This window comes from Lagenorhynchus albirostris, chromosome 15, assembly GCF_949774975.1.
Source record: "Lagenorhynchus albirostris chromosome 15, mLagAlb1.1, whole genome shotgun sequence".
Classification (NCBI taxonomy): Eukaryota; Metazoa; Chordata; class Mammalia; order Artiodactyla; family Delphinidae; genus Lagenorhynchus; species Lagenorhynchus albirostris.
The window spans coordinates 84516734-84541740 of NC_083109.1; the positions used below are offsets into that span (position 1 = coordinate 84516734).

The 25007-nt window shown below is 58.0% G+C and overlaps 1 protein-coding gene across 1 annotated transcript in view; it reads right to left on the minus strand.

The window, feature by feature from the left end:
• Nucleotides 1-359: 359 nt before the first annotated feature.
• Nucleotides 360-25007, minus strand: part of FOXK1 (forkhead box K1) — a 59183-nt gene continuing 34535 nt past the window's right edge. The window contains exons 2-9 of the mRNA XM_060122827.1: nucleotides 16343-16528; nucleotides 5804-5960; nucleotides 5197-5343; nucleotides 4297-4490; nucleotides 2918-3084; nucleotides 2526-2810; nucleotides 1468-1692; nucleotides 360-871 (exon numbers count right to left, since the gene is read on the minus strand). Coding sequence (XP_059978810.1) covers nucleotides 603-871; nucleotides 1468-1692; nucleotides 2526-2810; nucleotides 2918-3084; nucleotides 4297-4490; nucleotides 5197-5343; nucleotides 5804-5960; nucleotides 16343-16528 — 1630 coding nt within the window. The 3' untranslated portion in view covers nucleotides 360-602. The remainder of the gene's footprint in view (nucleotides 872-1467; nucleotides 1693-2525; nucleotides 2811-2917; nucleotides 3085-4296; nucleotides 4491-5196; nucleotides 5344-5803; nucleotides 5961-16342; nucleotides 16529-25007) is intronic.

Genomic DNA, 25007 nt, shown 5'->3' on the forward strand with positions numbered 1-25007 from the left:
TCCGTCCCATTAATGCCAATACTTTCTACGTCACTTTAGGAGAAGAAACCACAGGACAGTCTGCAATCGGGCGGCGCTGCCTTTCTCTCGCTCTTTCCAATCTCTGCAAACAGGGCTGGATCCCCAGGCCCGTGCTCTCCTTTGGAGGCCCGTCCGCACCAGGCTGCATCCTGTCCCGTCCTCGGGGCGAAGGCTGCTCTGGGAGCCTGGCTCCTGTGCGGGGTCGGGGCCGCCTGGACGTGGTCCCGGAGATGCTGAGCTACCACCTTCTCCCCACGCCCTTGACGAAAGGCATGGGGAGAAAAGGTGCTGCTGGGGGGGGAAAGAAACGAAAACAAAGAATTCCCAGAACCGTACAATCAGCTGTCTGAACGTTTTTATGGGTTTTTGTTTTAAACCAGAGCAGGGGCAGGAGATAAGACGCCGGGAGGATGAGTGTGTCCGGGTGCACGTGGACGGACGCATCCTGCCCGTTTGGCACCGAGCTCGGTCCGCGTGGAGCCCTCTCATCTCGGTCCCGAGCGGCGGTGGTGTCGGCCGCCTTGGCCCAGCTCCGGAACTCCTTTTGGCGTGTGTCCCACTCCACCTCCACGCCGGCGACGTCACTCCCCGGTCCCGGGGCCCTGTGGGCCGGCGGCCGCAATCGCCCCGGCCTGCGTGGTCACAGTCCCCATGGGCTCCTCCACTCGGGACCTCTTGAGCTCAGGCTCCCCGGGGGGAGAAGCGGAGGCGCCGGTGGCGGCGGTGCTGGTGGCCGCCGCTGCTGCCGCTGCTGCCGGCTCCTCAGGCCCCACCTCGCGCACACGCGTGACCACCACCGGGGTGGACGAACTAGCCTGAGCCGCGAGGAGCTGCAGGGGGCTGGCGAGGGCTAGGGCGGAGGAGAAAGAGTCACGTTGGGAGGCCGGCTGGGAGCGGCGCCCGTCTGTCCTGAACACAGGCCAGCGTGGCCACACGAGGGCCGAGGGATGCAGGGGCCCAGCTCCCCGGCACGCTGGGTGCCTCTGGGCAAAGCCGGCAGCAGCGCTTGGCTGCCAGCCCCTCCCGGACCCCGGCCCACTCCCCGCCCCGGGGGCCTCCGTCCCTGCCTCCTCCTTGCGCTGCTGCCTGTGTGCGGATCCCTCTAGACACCCCGCTGGCTCCCGCCTCCCCTCTGGCAGGGCCTGCCTGCACCAGGAGCTCTCCCCAGCCCTCCCCACACCCTCCTGCGTGGCGCTCAGGGTGCCAGTGCCTGTTCACTTCCCTCTCTGACCTCTATCCCCCCAGCAGGGCATGAGTCCCGTGAGCTGGGGATTTTGCCCGTTCCCTCGGGGCTACCCTGGCATCGTACCCCAGTGCCCGGCACACAGCAGGTGCTCGACAAACTGAACGGATGACTGCCTTAACTGGGAAAACGTTCTTGCTGCACTGACCCTGGTCAAACCACACAGCTTAAGGCCAGGAAGTGGACGCCGGGCAGGGCCTCACCGTAAGCGCTGCCGGCTAGACTACTCGTGGGGACGGTGTGCTTGCCGTTCTGAGTGACGGCCCGGACCGGAAGGTGGTGCTGCCCGATGGTCACTGGTGTGGCCGGCTGCAGGATGGTGACCGTGTGTCCGGGGACCCCTGGGGCCATCTGGCTGGCCACCGTCTGGATCACTCGGCTGGCGGCAGGGATGGTGGCAAACGCGATGGTGGGCTTCTCTTCCAAGCCTGCGGGGACAGCGTGCGTCAGAGCCACATTCATGGCACCCGCGGTGGCACTCACAGGCGTCTCAGCCTGAGCCTGTCCACGTGGGGAAGGGGGCCCTGAAGCAGGGACACTGGGAAAAGACCCTGGTTCTCAACAGAAGACTTCCAGTGATGGAATGTTATGAAACAAGAGAAAAACAAGTAATAGGGCTTTAGGAAAAAATTTAAATACCTTGCGCTTTAACCAAAGCAAGTTTAATCTAAGAAAAAAAGCGTATCGTTTGGAATGAAAGGATTTGCACTGGGAGCCATAACTGTTTTCTTTCCCCAAAACGCATGTGTCGTTAGGACGGTCTTACAGAAGATGCAGCCGCTGAGCTCAGCCATCAGGGGTCAGTAGTGCCGCCTGATTCAAAAGCGCTCCCTCGAGGGTCTCTAACAGCACTGGCTGCATTTTCAACGTTTACCTCATCAATTCCCTGGGATCCAGATTTCTAACTCAGGACTTTGTTTTTGACTTTGAACGCCTCCTAAGGACCCCTGCTGGGGGTTCTACAGGACTCCTCCTCCGATCCCAAGCTGAGGCCCCGTACCTAGTTCAGGGGCACCTGGGGGCGCTGGGCATCTGAGGTGCTGCGCACAGGGAGCAGCGTTTCAGAGGACAATCAGTGCTGCTTCATGGGACGCGCTTCCCGAAAAACAGGAGTGGGGCGGAGAGGCCGCAGCCCGGGAGCCACTGTCCCCCAGAGACAGCCTGGGCCCCACGCCTGGGCTCTGCAGCCCCCCGGCCCAAGCTGACGGCTCCACCTTCTGGAGACCCACGTCCCCGCCAAGGGACTGCGTGGCGACGTTACCTCTCGCCTCGCTGCCCAGGTCCAGCACGGCCGTGCCCGCCGCTTCGTGGGCCGCCCCCGCCGAGGCCTGGCTGGCGAGGATGTAGCCGTTGGCAGAGCTGGCGGAGCTGGTGACCACCCTGAGCATGGTGACAGGGGGCGCCTGCTGCACCACGTGGATGGCGTGGCCCGAGGGCTGCTGGGCCGCCACTAGGGAAGCCGGCATGTAGGCGACGGGCTTGGCCACCAGATTGGGTGGTCGGGGCGGCACGGCCATGATCACTGGCTGGGCGCTGACGGGAGAGCCTGCGGAGGAGGATGCGGGTCAGCGGAGACCCCCGCGTGCCCCCTTCCTGCGTGGGGCGCGGCGCCGAGTTCCGCCACATCAGACCAGAGGACAAGACCCTTCTTACCGGGTGCGCTTTGGGAATACCGATACTCGGGAACAGAAGCTAACTTTGCCCCAAAGTCAGGGTCATGCGGAATGGGTGAGCCCTCCCGGGACAGGCACTCTGGAGTCTGCAGGCCACTGGAACGCGGGGACATGAGCCCGGGGTGGGTGGGTGAAGCTGGGGCGCTCCTAGGAGTGGGGAGACAGGACCACAGCAGTGAGTACATACGACAAGAAACGAAGACGGCACTTATCAAAACAGGAGACGTCTCAACGCCCGTGCCCTACGTGCTGCCTTTGCCCAACTTTTCCTGATGCTCCTCTGTCCTCGCGAGGGACTTCCGACCCTGGCACTCCGCCCGGTACACGTAACATCACCCAGCGTTTGAAGGCCCAGTGGAGGCCACGGTCCAGAGCGTCTACCTCCTGAAGGCCCGGGCCGGCCTCCCAGGAAAGCGGCTCGGGCTTCCGGGTGAAAGCCAGCAGCTTTGCTGGGATGGGCACCAACCTCCCCCGGGACAAATCGACACCCGGAGAGCAAAGCCCACGCTGGCAGCCCAGCCGTTTGGTCTCGCACAGATAGCAATCCACAGAGCACTTGGCCTGGGTCTAAAATCGAGCGTCTTGCCCAGCTCCTGCCCAGAGCACTGCCGGGACGGGCTGGACAGCAAGACTGTCCCCGACGCAGGCCTAGCGGCCTCACCTGACTGGTCTGACGCTCAACTTGGCGGCCACTGGGTCACTCTCCGGCCCTCACGTCTGTGGCGGCCCCGACCCCCCATCGGGGCCTGTCTAATCCGGCTTTGCTCCTCCACCCGCAGCACAGGCACCCCTGCCTTCTCTCCCTGAGACGTGGCGCGTGCCAAGCTCTGGCTGAGCTCTCCTCCTGGCCTGGGGGCTCCCTTCCCGAGCCCCACCGCCCCAGTGCAAGTTCTACCAGCACAAGAGCAGGTTCCCAGCTGCCAGTGTGACCTTGAGGACGGGCCCCCTTACAGACACTCTTTACGCGGGGCTCCCTGGGCAGCGCGGGACACGCAGCGCAGGCCCCGTCACTATCCCCAGCTGGCCGGCGGGCTTGTCTACACGTGACAAGCAGTGCTGGTCACGGGGTTTAACTGTGTCCCCCTACCCTCCAGGGCCTCAGAAGGGGGCCTTCCTTGGAGACAGGGCCTGTAAGAGGTGGTCGAGTCAGGTGAGCGGGAGGGGGCCCTCGTCCGCCTCCGTTCCTCCGTTTCCCCCCATTCCCACCGTGCATCAGCGTCCGAGAGCCGACGTGGACGGCCAGCTGCCGCGCCTGCTCACGCCCTGTCACAGGACTGGCCGGGTCTGAGCCGGTCTCTCCAGAATCCAGTGAAGAGGTTTGAGTGGCCACGGCCCCGGGGCGGAGGGGCGGGGACTTACCTGGACGACAGCGGCCCGAAGGGGGTGCGGAAGCAGGAGACGCCCCGCTGCCTCCGCTTCCGGAACGCCTGCTCCACGAGCTTGGCCTCGGAGGCAGGGTCTATCCGCCAAAAGGACCCCTTCCCGGGCTCCTCCTGGGAGCGAGGGACCTTAATGAAGTAGCGGTTCAGAGAGAGGTTGTGGCGGATGGAATTCTGTGGGCAAAGCAGAGGGAGTCACCGGTCACGGCGGGTCAGACCCGAGCACGGCAGCCGGGAGAGCACGGCCCCAGGTCCTGAGCGCAGCAGCCGGAAGAGCACGGCCCCAGGTCCGGTCAGACCCGAGCGCAGCAGCCGGGAGAGCACGGCCCCAGGTCCGGTCAGACCCGAGCGCAGCAGCCGGGAGAGCACGGCCCCAGGTCCGGTCAGACCCGAGCGCAGCAGCCGGGAGAGCACGGCCCCGGTTGCGGCCCGGAGAGGCCTCCTTGGGGGCGGGGGCAGCTCACTGGGGAAGGACAGGGGTTTCACAGTGGTTTTTCTTGTGAAAATTCAGCACAGGCTCACGACCACCCCTTACACAGGAAGCGAAACGTAAGGACAAACGCTGGCCTGGGAGACGCCCAGCTCAGAGCTCGTGCTGAACCAACCAGCCAACGGGACAGAGTGGCCACGGAGGAGACCTGAGCGGCTGTGACACGCTGGCTGTGGCCAAGGCCGGCGACGGTCTTGTGAACCCACACAAGAAACCGTCTGGAAAGAGCGGGGACAGCGTGTTCCAAGTTAGCTCAGGAGAAGCCGGTGCACCCAGTGTGGGAACGTTTCCAGACCCAAGCGGGTGCTCGCTCTGGACACGACACGGCCGTCCGGGGAACGAGCCCCCAGCCCCCGGGGGTCGTGGAGTTGGGGCCCGGGCACACCGCACCTGCCAGCCCTTGTCGGCCGTCCGGTAGTAGGGGTAATGCTTGGTGATGTGCGCATAGATGCCGCTCAGCGTCAGCTGCCGGTCCTGTGCCGAGGAGATGGCCTGCACGATCAGCTGTGCGTAGGAGTACGGCGGCTTCGACTCGTCCTGAGGACACAGCCAGCGTGGGGTTAGCCCGGAAAGACGTTTCTGGTCCGACCCGCCCCCCCCGCCCCAGGCCACCTGCTCACAGAGAAAACCCTCCAGTGAGTGCGCAGATCTGCAGGGTATCCGCTAAAACCAGTCCCCACGACCTCCTCTGGTTTAATCCATGTGGTTTAAGCTAGGAAGAGCTGTGTCTCCCTCATGGGGGTAAACATTAGGCTTATTCATAGTTTAATTCTGAAATTTCTCACCTCCTCTGCAAACTGATTTAAAAACAGTTGTCAGATGGGAACGAACTAAGACAAGGCTGTAAGGCGAGAGCCTGACATTCTTCTCAGAGACTGTAATTACGCTCGGAGCCATCCCGTCCCTGTGGACGGGATGAGGGGAGGACGAGGGAGGGAGGGGCAGGGACGCCAGCACCCCACGCCCGGTCACTGGCCAACGCGCCGAGGGCTGAGACCTTGGGGCTGTCCCCTCCGGACGCGTCGGCCTGCTGCTCCGAGGCGGCCTTCGCGGCAAACTCTGCCGCCAGCTGCAGGTCCGAGGTCACGTTCTGGACGAAGCGGTAGCTGGAGGACCCGGCCCCTCGGGGGCTGGCCGGGCAGGAGTTGGGGACGCTGCGGAGAGAAAGGACACATCCTGAGTTCTGACCCTGAGCCGAGGAGGTGGGCCCGGTGCTACAGGACGCCCGGACCCCCGGACAGCGCGGGTGGCCGGAGCTCATGGCGCTGCCCCATCCCCACTGTCCTGACACCGCACCGAGGGCGGCCAGGGGACTTGGGCAGGTGGCGGCCACACGATGGCGCCCGAGGAGAGGCCAGGACGCGGGGAAGCGCAGTGCCCGCCTCCCCGACCCGTTCCCAGGCCTGCGGCGCCCACCCTCACGGTCCCGGGGCGGGGGGAGGGGAGCTCCTCTCTGGTTGGAAGCTGCAAGCCAGTCGGTGGGTGGGAAACATCGGGGCTCCCACTCCCAGTCCCAGCCACGCGCGTGGCCCGGTTCCTGCTGCTAACAAGGTGGACCGCGGTCTTCAAGCCACGTCGGGATTTTGATTCTGTAAGTTACAAGTATTCACAAGCCCTGAAAGTGGGTCCCAAACCCAGGTAAAAAGTGTCCCTGCTGAGAGCTGACAGACAGCCCGGGGTTGCCCCCCTCCTTCTGCCCATCCCCGCCTGCCCGCATCCACCAGCACCCCCGGAAGTCGCCCTCCATGCTCCCAACGCGCCCAGGCGTTCCCGCCATTGTCCGAATGACAAGACGCCCCCCCAAATCCCCACAAGTCAAGCTCATGTGAAAGCTCTCTGTGCCACTTTCCTGGACACACACGCAGAGCCTCGTCTCCGGCTGGGCTGCCGTCACTGTCTTCCCTGCCCAGCTCCTCAGAGGGGGGAGCCGTCTGTGGCTTTGAAGGAGGGGCTCAGGAGATGGTTAGTAAACACGGGAAGGGAAGAACGAAAAAATAAAACACTGGCAGCTCATACGAATGGTGAATTCCACTACAGTCGGTAATTACCCCCTTTCAGTCAGGAATCTGCAACCTATGTAGAAATTTTAAGGAATCTTTTTTTTTTTTTTTGAGAATTCTTGTTCTCCTCTCCCCTAGACTCCCCAAACATGGAGACAGTAAGTCCTGTGAGTACAGAAATTTTAACCAACGACCGTAAGGTAGGATGCAATATAAAAGCAGCTCTTTCTGAACTTCATTTTGAACGAAACATACAAAACCCCAGCTTATAAATTAAGGTAGGAGGGGAGAGGAAGCGTCTAACGAGTAACACGCTCACACACTCAGCATCAGGTCTTCCAAATGCATCCACCTGGGGACCAAATGCCATGGCACACGGTGGTTCAATGAAGGTGCAACCCTGACGGGGGCTGGGGGGAGGGGGTCCCTGAAGACTCTCTGCCCTGCTTCCTCCAATGACGTGGCGCTGCAGGACACGCCAGCACAGAAGCGCCGGCTCGCCAGCTCCAGTCCCAGACACGTTCAGCGCCCCTTCTGGACTTGCACACAAGTGAACCGAAACACCACGCCTGGCCCATGCTCTGACCACAGGGGGCGAGAACCGTCCCCCGAAAACACACTGGCCTCAGGACAGATCAGGAAACGTCCAGGTTGGTGGAAACAGACAGTGCAGGGCTCATCTGGGAAAACCTCGCTGACATCTGACCTGTGTGACCCACGGGGCACCCTGCCCAGTGCAGACGACAGACAGCGACTTCTGGGCTTGGGCACCGGGGGGGAGCCATGGCCTGTCCCAAGTCCATATTTTGGAAAAGATCATAGAACATTTATATCTAACTCTCCGAAAGCAAAACCCAGAGAAAAGTCTGTCGTTCCCACAGAATGATTTCTAGTGGAAATAATGAACAGCGGGCTCGCAAACGGGAGGAGAGGCCGGGCAGCCTCCATGCCACTTTCTACGACGTGCGCCAGCTTGTGCTGACAGACCCTTCCTGGGGAAGCGTCCGCGGGCACAGGGCACCGCTGATGCCCAGGGGGCCCAGCAGGCCCGGCCTGGAGAACGTGCGTTCGCGCACACCGCCGCACAGACCTCAATAAACCCCATTCAGCCGTCACTGCAGGCTGGCCTCGGCCCAGAGGGCTGTGCCTGGTACCCAGCCACCCTGGCGTCACACGTCCGGAGGGAAGGAGCAGAGGTGGAAGGAGGTGAGCAGGACGTCTCTGGGCTGAGAACACGCGAGTCAAAGGCGGGCCTCGTGTGTGTGTGTGTGTGTGTGTGTGTGTGTGTGTGTGTGTGTGTGTGTGTGTGTGTGTGTGTGTGTGTGTGTGTGTGTGTGTGTGTGTGTCTGGGCGTCTGGGGGGCGTGTCCCACCCTGGGAAACCGACCAAGACACTGAGTATCCCCCGAGGGAGTTTCCTAGTCCTCTGCAAAGTCCCTGACAATCAGCAAAATAGGAAAGATTCCTACAGCATAAACACACACGTCACCTCTAGACGGGTGGGGGAGAGGAAATGCCGGGCCCCCTGGCAGGCCAGGCTTCAGCAAAGAGCCGCCCGCTGCAGGGGCCCCCCAAGCGCCCGGGGTGGGGAAGTCTGATCTGTGGACGGGGTAAAGCAGCAGCGGCCAAGCAGCCTGGAACTACCCGACGTCACATGATAAACACCGTTCTTCCCACCTTGAGGTTGAAAGTGGTAACGACGTGGGAGACGCACTTTAGGACGTCAGTCACTGACCCCCCCCCCAACCCCCCTTTTACGGAAAAACAATTCCTAAGTCACATTTCCGTTCAGGCAAGAAGGGCTTCGGGTCAGGAGTGGAGATGGCTCATGGCTGGCCTGTCCTGCCAGTGGCTGCCCTGCATCTGGGCCACTGTCTCACCAGGACAAACGTGCCGGGCCCTGGGACAGTCCAGGCCCAGAACATGACTCCTGTGACCGCCCACGACATACCTGGAACCACTCCGCACCCTGTATTCACAGCAGCCTGACGGAGAGAGAGCGCCCAGGCCCACCGCAAGGGTGAGAGCCTGAGCTGAGAAAAGCAGATCTGACAGAGGCCACTGTCCCCAGAGACGCGCTGAGCCTCGTCTGGGCTCCTGCCGTGCCCACGGCGTGGCCCTTGCTGCCCCGCTCAGATGCCTGGAGGTCCGGCTCCGGCTGGGCCTCAGCAAAGCGCGCAGGCGGGAGGCTCTGGGTCCTGCCCCTCCCGAGCCAGCCTCCCGGGAAGGAAGTCCTGCTGGTCCCGCACCAGAAACATTTTCTTTCGTTGTTACTTGTTTATAAAGCGCTTCAGCCACTTAAAGAAAATCTGCTCATGGCACAATTTGCCTCAAATCGATTCCAAGTTGTAGAAGGGTTTTTCAACAGAAAAAAATAATTGAAAAAAACAAGGAAGTGGGAATGGATCTGAAATGGAGGTGGGAACGTGGGCCGCCCAGGCGCGGGGGCAGCGTGGCCCCTCCACCCCGGCCCTGTGCCTCGTTTGCCTGGATGGAGGGCAGCTGGGCCAGACGACACAGGGAACACACAGGGGAGGGGCTCGCGGAGGACGCCAGACGGCGGGGAGGGGGTTGCCGGGGAGAAGGCGAAACAAAGCGGCAGGATCACAGATCACAGCCCCGAAGAGGTGAAGGGGCTGCACTCGCGACAGCAGGACACGATTAGAACATCTGGAGGACGAGGAAATGCTCGTACGAGTTTTAAAAAGAGGAGAAATAAAAGTTCAATAAAGGGTGGAAGGAGAAACTTGAGAAAAGCAGAAAAGAGAAAGGGACCGACAGAGGAAGAACAAGGTGGGAAAAGAAGATGAGTACGCAGGGGGAGGGAACGCCACAGAAGAAGATAACTTCCTAGAAATGCAGTAAGTGAGTCTTCAGATCCAAAGGGTCCCATTAAACGTCCAGCCCCCTCCTAGGCACCCCGCTGAGACGGGGGGCCGATGCTGCGGATGCCGGAGACCCAAGCCCCCCCCCCCCACCGCTCCCAGGGGGACACACCATGTACAAAAGGGCCAGGATCACAGGAGCATCAGACTTCTTAACAGACACGCTCCAAGCTAGAAAGCGACATCAGTTCTGAGCAAAAACGTTTCCAACCTAGAACTCTCTACCCAGGATAAACATCTACCTAGCGTGAATGGAGAATAATGATAATTTTCAGATGTGGAAGTTTTTTTTTTTGGTTTGTTTGTTTTTTTGTGGTAGGTGGGCCTCTCACTGTTGTGGCCTCTCCCGTTGTGGAGCACAGGCTCCGGAAGCGCAGGCTCAGTGGCCATGGCTCACGGGCCCAGCCGCTCCGCAGCATGTGGGATCCTCCCGGACCGGGGCACGAACCCGTGTCCCCTACATCGGCAGGCGGACTCCCAACCACTGCGCCACCAGGGAAGCCCAGATGTGGAAGTTTTTATTAAAAAATTTGCCTCTCCTGTCCCCTTCCTCAGGACTAGAAGATGTTGTCCAATAAAAGGAAGGAGCAGATCAGGAAAGGGAAGACTGGGGAGCTGGGAGAGAGGGGATGCCCAGGATGGTGTGGAAGATGATCCCAGGGTCAGAGGCGCCCCCCGCACCTCGGGGCCAGGTGGGAGGAGGCCTGGGTCCCAGGTGACGATGTAAGTGGGAAGGATGTGCCACTCACCCAGGTACCAGGAGACCAAACAGAGAAGGGGCCACTGTAGCCCCCGGGAGCGCAGGCCGGGGAGAGGCTCAGCAGTGTAGCCGTCACACAGCCGCACTGAGGCCATCAACCAACACTTCTGATGTGGCCTCGCTGGGCTGATGGGGTGGGAGGAAAAGCCAAGTCCTCCATCCCACAGGAAGTCAGTGTATGATGACCTGAAACTGAGACACCAGAAGGTGGGTAGGTGCCGAGGGGCGTGCGGACAGGCTGGGCGTGGCCAGGGGCTGTTCTGTCCTCACCAGCCCTGCAGAATCTTCCGCTTTCTTAGATCACGTGCACATATTACTTTGATATAAATAAACCTTTAAAAAACACGAATGAAATCAGTACCACCTCTCTCCCTGTGGGCACCTGCTGAACGCGCAGCCCAGCCGTTCTACCCGCTCTGCTGGAGAAGAACCTCCGTCTCCCATCTGCAAAGTGGGGACGGCAAGGCTGTGACACCACACAGCAACACCGCACGGGACCACTGTGGAGGTGAACGGATGTACTGAGCTCCCAGCCCACCGTACAGGTCCGGCGTGTATGTCAGAAACAGCTCTATTTTTTTTTTTTTTTTTCGGTACGCAGGCCTCTCACTGTTGTGGCCTCTCCCGCCGCGGAGCACAGGCTCCGGACGCTCAGGCTCAGCGGCCATGGCTCATGGGCCCAGCCGCCCCGCGGCATGTGGGATCTTCCCGGGCCGGGGCACGAACCCGTGTCCGCTGGATCGGCAGGCGGACTCTCAACCACTGCGCCACCAGGGAAGCCCACAGCTCTATTTTTATCACTGTTCTTAAAATCTTGTGGCTCACGACCCTAACAAGTGTATTTTAACCAAAATAATCAAACCTGAGGGTTTCACGGCCTCAGCACGGGCCGTTTAGACACTTCAGAGAGGCGATTTCAGACCCAGGAGACTAAGAAACTGGAAACAGCTGCCTGGCCCTCGGTGGGGAACTGGTCAATCAAATACAGGACACGTCAAACAGTCCACTGTGTAGCCACGAGCGATGCAGTGACACAGAAAGGAGCCCGAGACACAGAGGGACAGGAGAAAAAGCAAGCTGCAGGACATTCTGAGCTCCAAGGGACCTTTCTGGGGAGGGGCCACAGGTACTCACACCCGTCAGACAAGCGCTCGGGCATGTTCAGAGAAGATGCACCTGCAAACGTGGACTTCTCTCCAAGAATGCCACTGCACGATTTTTATTTTCTGAAACATTTCAATTTTGTCGAGTGCACGTATATTGTACTATTTCTGTAATCCGGGGGGAAATAAAGGGAAAGAGAGGCCAGTCTCTTAAGAACACCTGTGCTCACTAAGAGACACTCAGTGCTGTGAAATCCCGGGACACTATTTTAAAAGGTTAACTCATTTATGAAACACACCTTGTGCCAGGGAGAACAATAAGCGAACAGGCCTGAGCCCAGAAGTACCAGGTGCATCTCCCTCTGAGGAGAGGGCAGATCCGGGCGGGGGGCCCATGCCTCCCTCAGGTCTTCCTCCAGGCTCTGCCTGCTTCCGGAAACCCAGGGCCGCAATCTGGAAAGGAAGGGCTCTCGGCGGCAGGGCACCCGGCCGGGCCTCGCCCAGAAGGCACACCCAGGAACACATTACATGGCGCCCATCCCCCGAAGACGTGCCCGAGAGCAGGGAAACGGCTGCCCCAATGCACACGAGACTGAAGCACAAGCCCAGTCAGCCTCCCCTCAACAATTTAAAGCCCAGAAACACCCGGGCACGGATGCAGGCAGAAGGAGACTATAAAGGACACGGAGGGCCGCACCTTTCTGTGTAGATGAACCAATGTTTATTTCTCCCAAGTTTTCAGATGGGGAAAGGGACCAGGTGGGTGTGCGCGGGGCTGGGGGGTGCGAGGGCCACGGGTGCAGATGCAGGTGCGGGACCCACGGACGGCGGGTCTCCCAGACCAGCCAGGCAGGCACCTGCTCTCTGGGCCACTCGGGGGAACTGAGGCAACGCTGCGCTGGAAGCTTCGCAGCAGAATAAATCACTCTCAAGGAAGGATCCAAAGTTTGCCAGAAACACAAAGACCTTCCAACAGCCAACTCGACAACCTCCCAACTCAAGGCACTTAACGCTGCAAAGTGAGTTAGGGCTGCATCTCGCGCAGCAGTGAAGCAGGACTGGGCTGGAAGGTCATGGTTAAAAGTGGTTTAGGTTCTGAGGTTGGTTGCTTAATTTTTACTTCCTACAGGGTTCCGCTAACCTTGGCCAAATTCCACAAATTACTTTTGGTTTTGATCTCTATATTACAAAAATTAAGAAACGCCTTCCTCAAGAAATAGCTTCTAAAAACTTAGTATAAATTAGCTGCTCTCTTTCTGTGCTGCTCCCTTTCTCTGGTTGAATTTCAGCATTTTTCTTAACAAGAGAGTTCATTCGTTTTCTGGGTGGAGGACTTCAGGGCAGGGAAAAAAACCCGCAGAACCCGCCCCCGCCCCCGCCCGGCCACCTGGGGAAGGAGGAAGGGGGCGGGTCAGCAGGGAGGGCGGGGCCGCTCCTACAGGTGCAGCCGCTCCCCACACCTCGAGAGGACGGGCCCAGAGCCGGAGGAGGCCGACCCGGGCCGAGGCCTGCGAGTCTCTGCAGCTGAGCCGCCGGGAGAGCGGGCCAACCGGGCAGCGGGCTCAGACGCTCCAAATGGGGACCGCGGCGGGGCGGGGCGGGGCGGGGATTGCGTAGGGGGCCACGGGGAGGGGGCGGGCGTAGGGACGGGGACCCGGACGGGGACCGGGGCGCGGGCCGCTGCCGGCCGGGGTCTCCCAGCCCGCCCGCTTCCCCGGGGACCTGCTATGGGCGACGGGCGCAGGGAGGGTGCCCGGGCGGGGTTGGGGGAGGCAGCTGTTTGTAAACACGCCGGCCCCGCGCCTGCGCCGGGCGCGCAGGAAAAGGATTTGGGCAGCAAAACCTCAAGGGCCTCTGAGGTTTCCAGCGGGCAATCGGATTCCGCGGCGCCAAGATAAACGGATGTAAACAGAAATCCTTTTCTGTGACACTTAAAGGCCCAAGAGTGAAAGAGCCAGTCTCAAAGTTACTACTTTCCCCGCAAAGCTGTTCTACCGGATGAAGACCAGAGGCCAGTGCCCCGGCGCCCCAACCCCACTCGGGCCCGGGGTCTCCACAGTCACATGGCCGCGACTTCCCAGAACTGCGCAGGGACACCCGCCTCACTCTGCTCAGTGACACCATCTACGCCCCTTCAGAACCGCCGGCGCCTCCTAACACACAGGCGGCCGCAGCACGTGGAGGTGCTGCACTAGCTCAGCCTGCTGGCCACTGTTTTTATTCAAAATGTTACTGGGAATTATATCTATTTTATGAAGACCTCCAGGTACAAACCAAAACATTTTTCTTTCTTAAAAAGCGTCGCCAAAAAAAAAAAAAAAAAAGCATCGATGTGGCTGGATTATGAACTGATTATTCGCAGCCCCAGGCCACGCTAAGGCTGACTTCGGGCTCTGGTTTCACCAGGCGTGTAAGGGCTCCGAGGCCCACCCGGAGGCCCACACGCCTGTCCGGCTCCCAATGGCACGTAAAACACACTTGGCCACTGCTCCTGCAGCCGCTCTGAGGTGCTACTGGATAAAGGTGTCAGCGCATACAAGTTTTATCAGCTTCACTGAGCTAGACTTCACACACTACACAATTCACCCGTTTCGAGTGTACAATTCAGTGGTTTTTAGTGCATCCAGCGTTGTGTGACCATCACCTCATTCCACCACCAGAAAGAAACTCCGTGACAGTGGGCAGCCCACTCCCTTGAACCCCCAGCCCCTGGCAGCCTATCTTCTTTCTCGAAGGATTTGCCCATTCTGGACATTTCATATCAACAGAATCACACCACGTGTGGTCTCTGGGGACTGGGTGCTTTCACTCCGCATCATGTTTTCGAGGGTCATCCATGTTGTACCAGGTGTCAGCACTTCATCCCTTTTTATGCCGGAATCACCCTCCACCCTGTGGCTGTAACACATTTTCTCTCCACTCAGCAGCTGATGGACATGTGAGCTGTTTCCACTTTGGGGGCTGCTATGAATAACACTGCCATGAACCCTTGTGGATGAGTTTCCACGGAGACCTCACGACCCAGGGAGCTGCTGGGCGGTTAAGGTAACCCTTGAACACGTTGAGGGCCTGCCAGACTGTATTCCAGTCTGCTGCTTCATTTTACTACACAAAATTTTTTATCTACGCATAAATTATACACATGGAAGTAAGTGCAAGAGCATTTTCATAGCACAACTTCATCGTTAACTCCAGTGGAGCTCTCATGTTTTAGATTATTTTCAAGGTAGACGTCTGAAAAAACAGTGAGATGACGTGCTAAATTTCGGGTTTGAGAACAGAGCTATTGCTGGAAACCTGAAAAGAACTAAAGAAAAAAATCTATCTCGTAAATCCCTAAGGACTAAATAAAATAACACACGTCCAGCGGCTGAGCGCAGGGCCTGGCATACAGCGGGTCTCCGTCACTCACTGCTCCTCTTTGGCGTCCCAGACATCTGTGATGTTGGAGGGATTCACTGAGGGAGAAAACGAAGCCCGAGGAGGCTGCAGGGACCTGCCCCCAGTCCTCCCACCAACTGGAGATGCGGCCAGAAGCAGAATGCAGGTCCGTGGCATTTCAAAGCCGTCCCTGAACCTTCTCTCCGTGAGAGAAACGCGCCCGCCCGCTCACTGGCTCGCGAGGAAACTGACTCCCAGCAACTCAGTGCAAATGACTCCACACATCATGGCAGGAAAACAAAAGGCAAAAGGGAAACCAATGGTGATGCCATGACTAACCCATCTGTGCTTCTAAGTGGAACCCTTAAAGGTGCAAAACCAGGGACCACGAGCCTGGCTGGTCAGCCAGAGGAGAGACCTGGTAAGACTCAGGGACGCAAAGCTCGAGCTCTGCTGAGAAGTGCTTCTCGGAGTGTGGTTCCCAGAGGCACCCCGGGGCCCCGAGACCATTTCAGGGGGCGTGTGAGGCCGAAACTGGCTTCGTGGCGACACCGAGACACGCTCGGCCTCCTCCAGGGGCTGACGTTTGACGATGCCCCGTCCGCGGTGGCGAGCGCAGTGCGTGGCAGGAACCGAGGCCCCAGCACCAAATGCACTGGTGCTCATGGCATCGCCAAGGCCGCACACACCAATAAGGCAAAGGCCAGCTTTGTTCTAAAATGTCCTCAATGAAGCGGTAAACTATTTAAAGTTTATTAAATCTCGATCCTCAAGTCCATGTCGTTCAACACATTTTACGACAAAAGGAGAAGAAGGCATAGGACCCCTGTTGTCGCAAAAGTACTCGTGCCCCTCAGAGGGGACAGCTCACCAGTCCCCTCCCCAGTCTCTGGCTACACACTTCACCCTCAGACCTGCCCCCAGGGACCCTCTCTGTATAACACGCCAAGGATGAGAAAGTTCGAGGACTTCCCTTTCTTCAAAATCTAGATTAATTTCTTAAACTTTGCAAAGGATTTCTACCAATAAAGTTTAGAAAAACCTAGTCCACCAAATCCTGGTATACAAATACTCCTCTTAAATAGTTCCACTGTCTTTACAAACTGATACCTAAGCTTGTTTTAAAAGACCCTCGTCTATAAAATTTCAAACTGGAAAAGTGACTAATTAAGTAGTGATTCTTCACTTTATAAAAGAAATCTCCAGAGAGTTTATTTAAGCCCTCAGGTCCCTTAACGCACTTAAAATAGTTTCAAAATTTCCATCCATGGGCAATTTTCCAGAAACATACTTGATATCGTATGAAACACAGAACACGCATATCACTTTCCTCTTTCTCGGCCGCGTTCTAGAGCACAGGGCCGCGGCTTCCGCAGAGGCAACCGCAGGAGGGGGCCAGGCCACTCACCTGATGGTGCCAGTCGGGGAGGGGACGGGGCTGACCAGGCTCCGGAGGTCCGGCTCCGGGATGTGGATCTTCAGCGGGGAGATCTGCGGGTAGAGCGGCCGGAGGGGGGACGCCGGGGCCTCCTCCTGATGGTACAGCGATGTGAACTGGATCTTTATCGCCGTGCTGGGGAAGCGGAAGGTGCACCTGCAACGGGAGGGGAGCGGGACGTTAGGTCCAGCAGGGGAGAGGTGTCCCGGCGCGTCTACGCCGCCCGCCGTCACCAGCCAGTGTGCTCTCCAACTACGCCGCGCACATACACGTACCCAAACCTGCGCCCAAACCACACCACCTCCGCTTCCCTCGGGACAGGCCGGCGAGGGCACCGGGCTCCCTCCACCGTGCGTGCGACAGCAAGACCTCCAGCCCGGACAGGTCCCGTGGTGTCCCCTCCCACACGGGCTGCAGATGGCCAGCCAGCTTCCTGTCCGCCACACTCGCCACATGGATCCAGCACCTCGCAGAGAACGCTCCTTGGGAAACCGAAACGCCACGGTCACCTCCAGGGCAGCTTTTTAATGACAGATGCCCGTCACCCAGAAGATGGAAAGCGAGCGCTGCCTGCAGAGGTGCCGGCGGGGGTCTCGGAGGAAGCGCCTGGAACCCGAGGGTCCTGGCTGCCTTCACCGTCCATTCTGGCCTCACGAGCCCCGAGCCTCGTCTCCTCTACTGGCAGGGGACCGCCCGCACCAGGCCACTGCAGACACCAGTCCGTCCCTGTGTGCGCACAGGAACCCAGGGTTCATCTCCCTCCCACAAACTCTGACCTGTAAAGCGGGGCATTACTTGTCAAGCACACCTTCTAAACTGACCAGTTATCCACAAGTTGCTAACTGTGGCTAGCAGACACAGGGTGCACACCGAAAAGTCCCTGATATTTGGTCCATTCAATTCAATTCAATTCAATTCAATTCACTGTCTAAGTAGCCAATTACCTCCCACCTCCCACCCACACAGCAAGCACTGCTTCAATCCAATTCCCTTTTGTCTTATTAAAACAACTTTGGGGCTTCCCTGGTGGCGCAGTGGTTGAGAGTCCGCCTGCCGATGCAGGGGACGCGGGTTCGTGCCCCGGTCCGGGAGGATCCCACGTGCCGTGGAGCGGCTGGGCCCGTGAGCCATGTCCGCTGAGCCTGCGCGTGCGGAGCCTGTGCTCTGCAACGGGAGAGGCCACAACAGTGAGAGGCCCGCGTACCGCAAAAACAAAAACAAAACAAAACACACAAAAAAAACTTTGAAGAAACAAGACTGAAGAACAGGCTCTGGGACATGGCAGGTGGTGACCTGGCAGCCCAGCACCCAGCGGGGGTGCTCGCGAGCCTTCCGCCGGGGAGACCCACCTCTCAGGAAATGACTCAGCAGCACAAGCGTCTACTCTGAGAGCCCCTGCCTGCATCTCACAGGGAAAATCAGGAACTCCAGCTGGCCTCACTGGCCAGTACAGATTCTTCCAGAGACACCAAGCAGAGAACGGCTGCATGTGGCTGTCCAGGCGGAGCCCTGCAGCAGGCAGTGAGGCACCAAGACACTGGGAGCCCCGGCTACCCGGTCTGTATTTCCAAATCCAAAAGCAGAACAGAGGGATCTTGATACTGTGCAACAGAAGCTGTTTTCCTGTTGATGCTGTTTTGCTTCTGGGAAATTCCGCCTAAACACCAAAATGTCAGGGATGCGGGTGGGGAGGTCTGGAATGGCGACATCTTCCCTCCGGTTCTGCTTATAGGGCCGCCCCAGGCTATTTAAAAATCGCCCGCCATCTCCTTCTTGTAAGCCAGTTCAAGAAACGTTTGCTGTCCTTTCCACTTTCTTTAGTTTCCCCACCACCCAATGGAAATTTCCTCCATCAGTCTTTTGGCTAAAAAGTGACGTCACACATATGCCTAAGATGCTTTCTGAGGCCGAGGGTCTCTCCAGACCCAGAGGCTGGTCAGCTTTTGTAAGTCAGAGTCAACGTGCATCCCCACCAGGTCCGAGATGGGCCCAGTGTCCCCGAGCCTGGGAACTGGCTGAGGGCTTCACACAGGTGAGCAGAGCGTGGCTGAGGGGAGCTCCACCTGTGAAGGACAGGACTGGCTGAACAGCAGGGGGGTCTGTGCGCACACACGCGCACACACGCACACACACACGCACACACACCTGTTCTACCAGTGCTAGGTAGGAAGGCAGTAGTGCTGACAAACAGTTAAAAAAGAGTTTCTACGTCCCTTTACCATTTGTCTCTTCCTTCAACTGCTGCAAATTAACAAAACAAGCTACGTGTTACTCTCTGCCAGAGGCGCGTGGAGTTCTGACTTCCTGCATGGTACAAGTCCCTGTGTTAACATGAGATCGGACTACAACCTCAAGATCATGTTACAACTACAACTGTCAATACCAGCTAGAAAGAGGTTGTGGCTTCTGGCCTCTGACAGAGGTCACAAGACAGGCAGGGAATCTCAGAAAATGGGGTTTAGGGTGAAGACGAGAAAAGGCACGAGATCCGGAGAGAAGAGCTCTGGGCGGGGGTCAGTGCCTGCCCGGCCCTGGGCTGAGGGGGCAGATGCCGGGGAGCATCGTCAGGCCCCCTTCCCTCTGCTTCCCAGCCTGACTTCTGCTGTGGGACCACCTGCTGTAACCCCTCTGCAGCCCTGGATGCTCTGGGCAGGAGATCACCTCCAAGACGCTTTCCGGTTCAAATCCAAGACGCTAGACAGACAGCACATGCACACAGACTGGGGTTTCAGTGAAACAAAGCACAGCGTTTTATAGGTCAGGGATTTGGGCATGTCATCAGTGGCAAAGTCTACTGCCATCCACAACTGATAGCAGCAGGACAGTTTCCTACTGGAACGGTGATTTTCCAACTAAGGTTTAACCATGAACATTTTCACATTAGTTACAGCAACAGCTATTTCAAAAGCATCTCCTGACTCACTCTTCCAAAAATTATCCTGAGGCAGCTGATCTACCCAGGAGGAGGAGAGAATACCAGGAAGCTGCTTAATTTTAAACAGATGCCTCCCCAGGGTGCCCACCGAGTTTGCCAACTGTTACTTCTCTCCCTGGAACATTTTCGTTCTGGTTTAGGGCCCTGGCTGGAGCTTTAATGAGCGTGTTCTGCAATTAGAGCTACTCTCCTGAAGGCGCTCCACATTCAGGCTGGACCCAAGCGCACTCTGCCCGTGCGTCGGGGTTCCTGCCGAAGGTGGGGATGCGCGCTGGAAACCACCGCCCACCAGCCCAAGGGAGGCTCCGCGCAAGCACCCGAGTTCTGCACAGAGTTCTCGCCCTGCTTTGCAGAGGCGACAGTAGTCTGGTGGCTGCCCGGCGGGGGCGCGGGGCTTCCTTCCTTCGGAGGCGATGCGAACGCCCAACCATCGGCTGGCAGCAGCTGCACGATTCCCCGGGTCTCCTGAAAACCACTGGCCTGGACGATCCGAGTGGGTTCTGCGTGCAGTGTGTGAACTGCACCCAATCGAGCTGTTTTTATTTTTTCATATAAATTTATTTATTTAGTTTTGGCTGCGCTGGGTCTTTGCTGCAGCGCGCGGGCTTCTCACTGCGGTGGAATCAAGCTGTTTTTTCAAACGCTCTTGCCCTGAAGCTCCTACGCCCAGGCCCGCTCTAGTCTGGGAGCGTGCAGAAGCCTGCGCTCCTGGAAACTGGGCCAAACTGGTATTGCCTCGGTTTCCTGTGAAGCTGCCCTGTTGAGCGTCAGCTCAGAGATCCCTGCATGAAGGCTGGTCTGGCCCCGCTCGGCCACTCATGAGCCTCAGGGACTCGGGCTGTCACCCACCTTCACTCCCATCTCGTCCTTAGGGAGGAAGCCCCCCACCGGCCTCACCAACAGGAAGTTGTCAGAAAAGAAACATAATTTCCCTGTCGTCATTCAGTCCTCACAGAGAGGACATGGACCACCCCGTGTCCCCGGGACGGGAGGGGGCGCCACCGTGGCCACTCACGGGCTGCAGCCCCAAAAGGCACCTCCAGGGAAAAACAAGGACCCTGGACAAGTAAATGTGACACAAAAGAAAACTTCACAAGGAAGGCTGGGTGACAGGCTTGAAAACACCTCCCGGAAAAGACCAAGAAAATACAAGAAAACTTTGGAGGCTCAGTCCAGGAGGGAGAATCACTCTGCAAAGGACGCCCTTCCTCAGGCAGCGATGGGGAGGGCGGCCCGGGACCCTGCTTCGTGGCCGGCACAGAACTGCCGCTGGCCAGGAGTCGCCAGGCGGTCACACAGTTTGAAGTACAGGGTGCTGCCTCGTCAGAGGGCAAGGATGGGAGTGCTGCAGGCTAGAAACCTGGTCACCTTCCCTGTGCTGGGTCCAGCGGTCCCCCGAGATACCCAAGAGCGAAGCCTGTGTGCCCAGGATGCCACAAGCTTCAGGGGGACCATGGGGACCGGCGCCCGGGGCAGGAAACGATGCCACCGAGCCTGCAGCCTCAGTGGCCTCAAAGGAGCCACGACTCGGGTGAGACAGGCAGAGAGGCCCCAGCCCAACGGCAGAAAAGACCAGAGCAGGGTTTTCAAGAGTGAAACCCGCCCCCAGAGACCCTTGCTGTGCATCTGACCTGCGGATGTGACAGAGACAACATGCTCGGAGACTCCGGAGGCGAGGCGGAGCAGCCCCAACCTGGCCTGCGAGGAGGCGTGACCGTCCCTCCCCCACCTGCCCGGCCTGGGGCACCGCCAGGAAGCAGGCAGCGTCGTCTCCGGAGCACCTCGGAGGAGGCCGGCGGACACAGAACCCTCCACGTGCAGACACGGGGGCAGCCGGGCGGGCCCCCCGGAACCTGCCCCTTTGGGGAGTGCCTCTGAGAGCAGGGCGGCTGTGACCAGTGAGTGTGCGTCCCACTCCTCCCTTTTCCAGACAGGAGCTGGGACCGCCTTCCTCTGCTTCTCCTCAGCACAGCGCTTCACAGATCCACCCCTCGGGGCACCCTGATGCGGGGACGCACACGTAACAGAGACCCTGGACCTCCGCGATGCGGTCACCAGGTGGGACTTGGGCCGCCTCCCTTGACAACGGGGATGAGTGGTTTTTATGTCAGAATAAGGGTCACAACCACGTGGGGGGCTGAAAGGGCAGACTACGATAGAGATGGCTAGTCCCCTGGGCGTGCACCCTCTTCTGCTTCGACACTGAACTCGTTTCAGCTGGACACACGGCTGCCCGACTAAGGACGACGCTTCTCTGCCTCTTGTGAAACCACGAGACTGTGCTGGTTCGCGGGATGCGAGGGTTCGTGCCCTTAAGAGGAAGAGAGCGTCTTCCTCACTTCTTCCCTTCCTATGGCCAGAATGTGGGTGCGATGGCAGGAGCTGGAGCAGCCGTGGTGGGCCGTAAAATGGACACTGGGTAACAGAGCAACAGGACAGAAGAGCCTGGAGCTGCCACGTCAGATTACACTGGGACTGTTATACGCAAAAGAAATCCACCTCCCTTGCTATCCTGACCTTCGTTACAAAAACCAAACCTCTGTTCTAATTCTAAACAGCTAAAGAGCTCCCCTGTGAGGAACAGCTGAATTCCACAGTGCACATGGAGGAGTATCATGCAGCCATTTGAAAGGACGCCTTCCAGGACTGTTTGTCTCTGGGCAAATCTCTTAATGCATCTGATCTGTTCTCATCAGGAAAATTGGGGTATTTATGGTGTGTACTGTGTAGGGTACCCTACTGTGTAGGATACACACACAAGGCGTGTGAGTATCAAATGAAATAAGCAAAGTGGTTAGAAGCTCACACAGTACCTAACAGGCAATAAGCACTCACGGAAACGGGCCCACGGAGGAACGTTAAAAATGCTGATGACACAATGACAAGTGAAAACAGCAGAGACTAAACGGTCCAGCATTGCGGCTAAAGGCCTGGGATTTGAAATCAGACAGGCCTGGTTTGAGAATGGGCCGCTGGGACACCGCTGGGACGCTGTGGGGGACCTGGGGCGAGTGGCTGAATGTAAGGCCCCTCCCTGGTAAACCAGAGACAGACAGGCAGGCCTGGGGCAGCAGGAGCCCTGGGGCAGGCGAGGCGGGCACAGCAAGCGGCGATGACACCGGCTTCAGTCATTCTTGCAAACATCCCCGGGGTAAGAGTGGTATTGCCGGAGACCTCGAGTCTTTCAAAATGTTTTTTAAATGTTGTAACCGTGTCCTTTAAGAAGTGAAAGACTCAAGAATAGGGGGAAAAAGCTGTTACACATTTGATGACCAGTATGTTCAAATTTTGAAAATAACCACAACCTAGTAGTGGAAAAATGGTCAGGCTCGGGGGCCAGCTGACAGCCAGTGGCCCCGCCCTCCCCCGCAGGCGTGTCCTGGCCGGCAGGCGGCTTTTCCGGGTGGGCCGACAACAAGCAACCCTCATCTACAGAAGGCCTGCAACTGGTACACCAGAGGCGCTGAGTTTCGCAAGAACTCCAAAGAACAATAAGACAGTCCAGGAACTGGTTTTGAAAAACCTTTTACATACACAGTCCCCAAATCAAAGGATTCTGACCATCTTAAGTGTTTTTAACCTAAAATATCTTTCTATTAAAAACGTAATACATTTTGCTAGAACGTCTTTAAAAAACAAAACCCAAAAACAGAACCGAGCAGAGGAGGCTGGAGGCTGCAGAGGCCATAGTTCACTGCTGTGCTGGGAAGCCGTGCAGACCGGCGAGGGGTGAGCACGTGATCCAAACACAAGCTCCAGCCAGGAAGAGGGAACGAAGCCAGGAGCCCAGGCCCCGGGAAGGCGGGGCGATGACCGTCCTGACCAGGCAGCAGCTCTGCAGGGTCCCAGACACAACAGCAAAACCTCAAGTCATCCTACTCCAAAAAAAACTGACTAGTGCTGGTGTGAGAGGCCCTCGTCCCCCCTCCTCGAACCAAGGCTACCCTCAGCCTGGACCTCAGACACAGAGGGTCCCAGCAGAGCCACACAGGGTCAGGCACCCTGGGGAGGAACCCAAGCCATCTGCCCAGGGACACTCTTATCCCTCAGGGGGGAAGCATCAGGTTTAAGACAAGCAAACAAAAAATGACTGTGGAAGTCGAGCTCCCAAGCTTTACAGTTTGGAAACTCAAATGGGGCAGAAAGTCCAATATATCTGAAAAAGCAAATACCTTCCAGATTTGCCTGAAAAACATCAAAGGTGATCCAGTTGGGTGAATGGAGGAACTACGAAGCTCAGAATTCCACTTCAAATGTTCTGGCTTCCTAAGGTTCACTGCCAAATGGACGGGCACTGCAGAGGGACATCCCGCACTGGGTGGCTCAAGTGTGGACCACAAGGCCGGGCCCTCCAGGGATGGAGCTTCAGACACAGCACCGCCGCTGGGATGGACACGGCGACAGCAGAGCTCGCGGGCGACGGGCTGCCACCAAGCATAGCGCCTGGCCTCGTACCAGCAGACCCACATTCTTCAAGATTCTGTCCCCAAAGGCCACCCCCTGTACGGAGCCCACCTCAAGGGCCCCTGCTTATCCCCGCCGGGCTTCCCAGACCACGGGCTCCCAGAGGGAAGTGTCACCTCTGCCGCTGCCTGTCCCCTCCATGCTGCGCACACACACTCTGGTGCACACGGCCAGGAGCTCACCACGCTCCCTGTCTCTGTGTAACTTAGTCTATCGGGAGGTAAAGGCGGGTGTGAGGCAGGAGAGCGATTCCTTCCACATGGGTGAGGCGCCCCCAGAGGGTGTCGGCTGAAACCCAGCGGCCAGACCACAGGGAAACAATCAGACTTTTCTGACCCTGGGTTAACCTTGCAAGGACATCGACAACATGCCTTCTCTGTGTTGAGTAGAATCACTCAGCCAGAGAATCAGAGGACAGCTGGCATCCCTGCATCTCACACAGAGGGCGGGGGCCACTGACTTCTCCGCTCAAATCCACGTCCACAGTTTTTAACGGAGAGAGACTCGTGTGAAAATGGGAGCGTCTGCTGGCGGCCCGACCACCACCTGCGAGCTGCAGACACTCCGCGTGCAGAGCCCAGCCGGCCACCAGGTCAAGTGCCACTGAAGATGGGTGGGGCGGGTACTACAGTGGTCTGTGCAGTGATGAACACTGGCCCATTCCGACACTAACCTGATCTGAAGTCAGATGCCAAGATTATCTCCATATTACACATAGCTTCTCCCTCCCGAGGAAGGGGTGTCTAAGCACGAACATGAAGACCCAGGAAAGAGCCAGGTGTGACGCAACAAAGACTAGCATGAAATAAGTAATAACTGCATTTACACTTAAACATTCCACCCAGAGAGCAGCAGTAACGTGCTGACCTCAGGTCGGGGACCGCCCCCTCCTGTGAGAGGATGCGGATGTGGCATTAGGAACCTCAGACTGGTCGGGGCTGTCAGCCGCTGCTGGGGCGTTAACACGTCCAGTTACCCAATCTGCAAAACTGAGTCTATTGCCTAAACGTTAATCAACGTGAAATTCAATAATATAACATAATGCAACACAATGTAATGACAATAATAATTAAAAAGTAGCACTGGCTATTACTTATTACATGTGCCAGGAAGCCATGCACTGAGCAGGTTAAGTATATCGACTAACCAGAATATTCCATTTCTCTGGACACTCGAGATATATTTAAATACGTGTATTTTAAGGACATTACGGTAAGGGCTCCGCGCTAACACAGT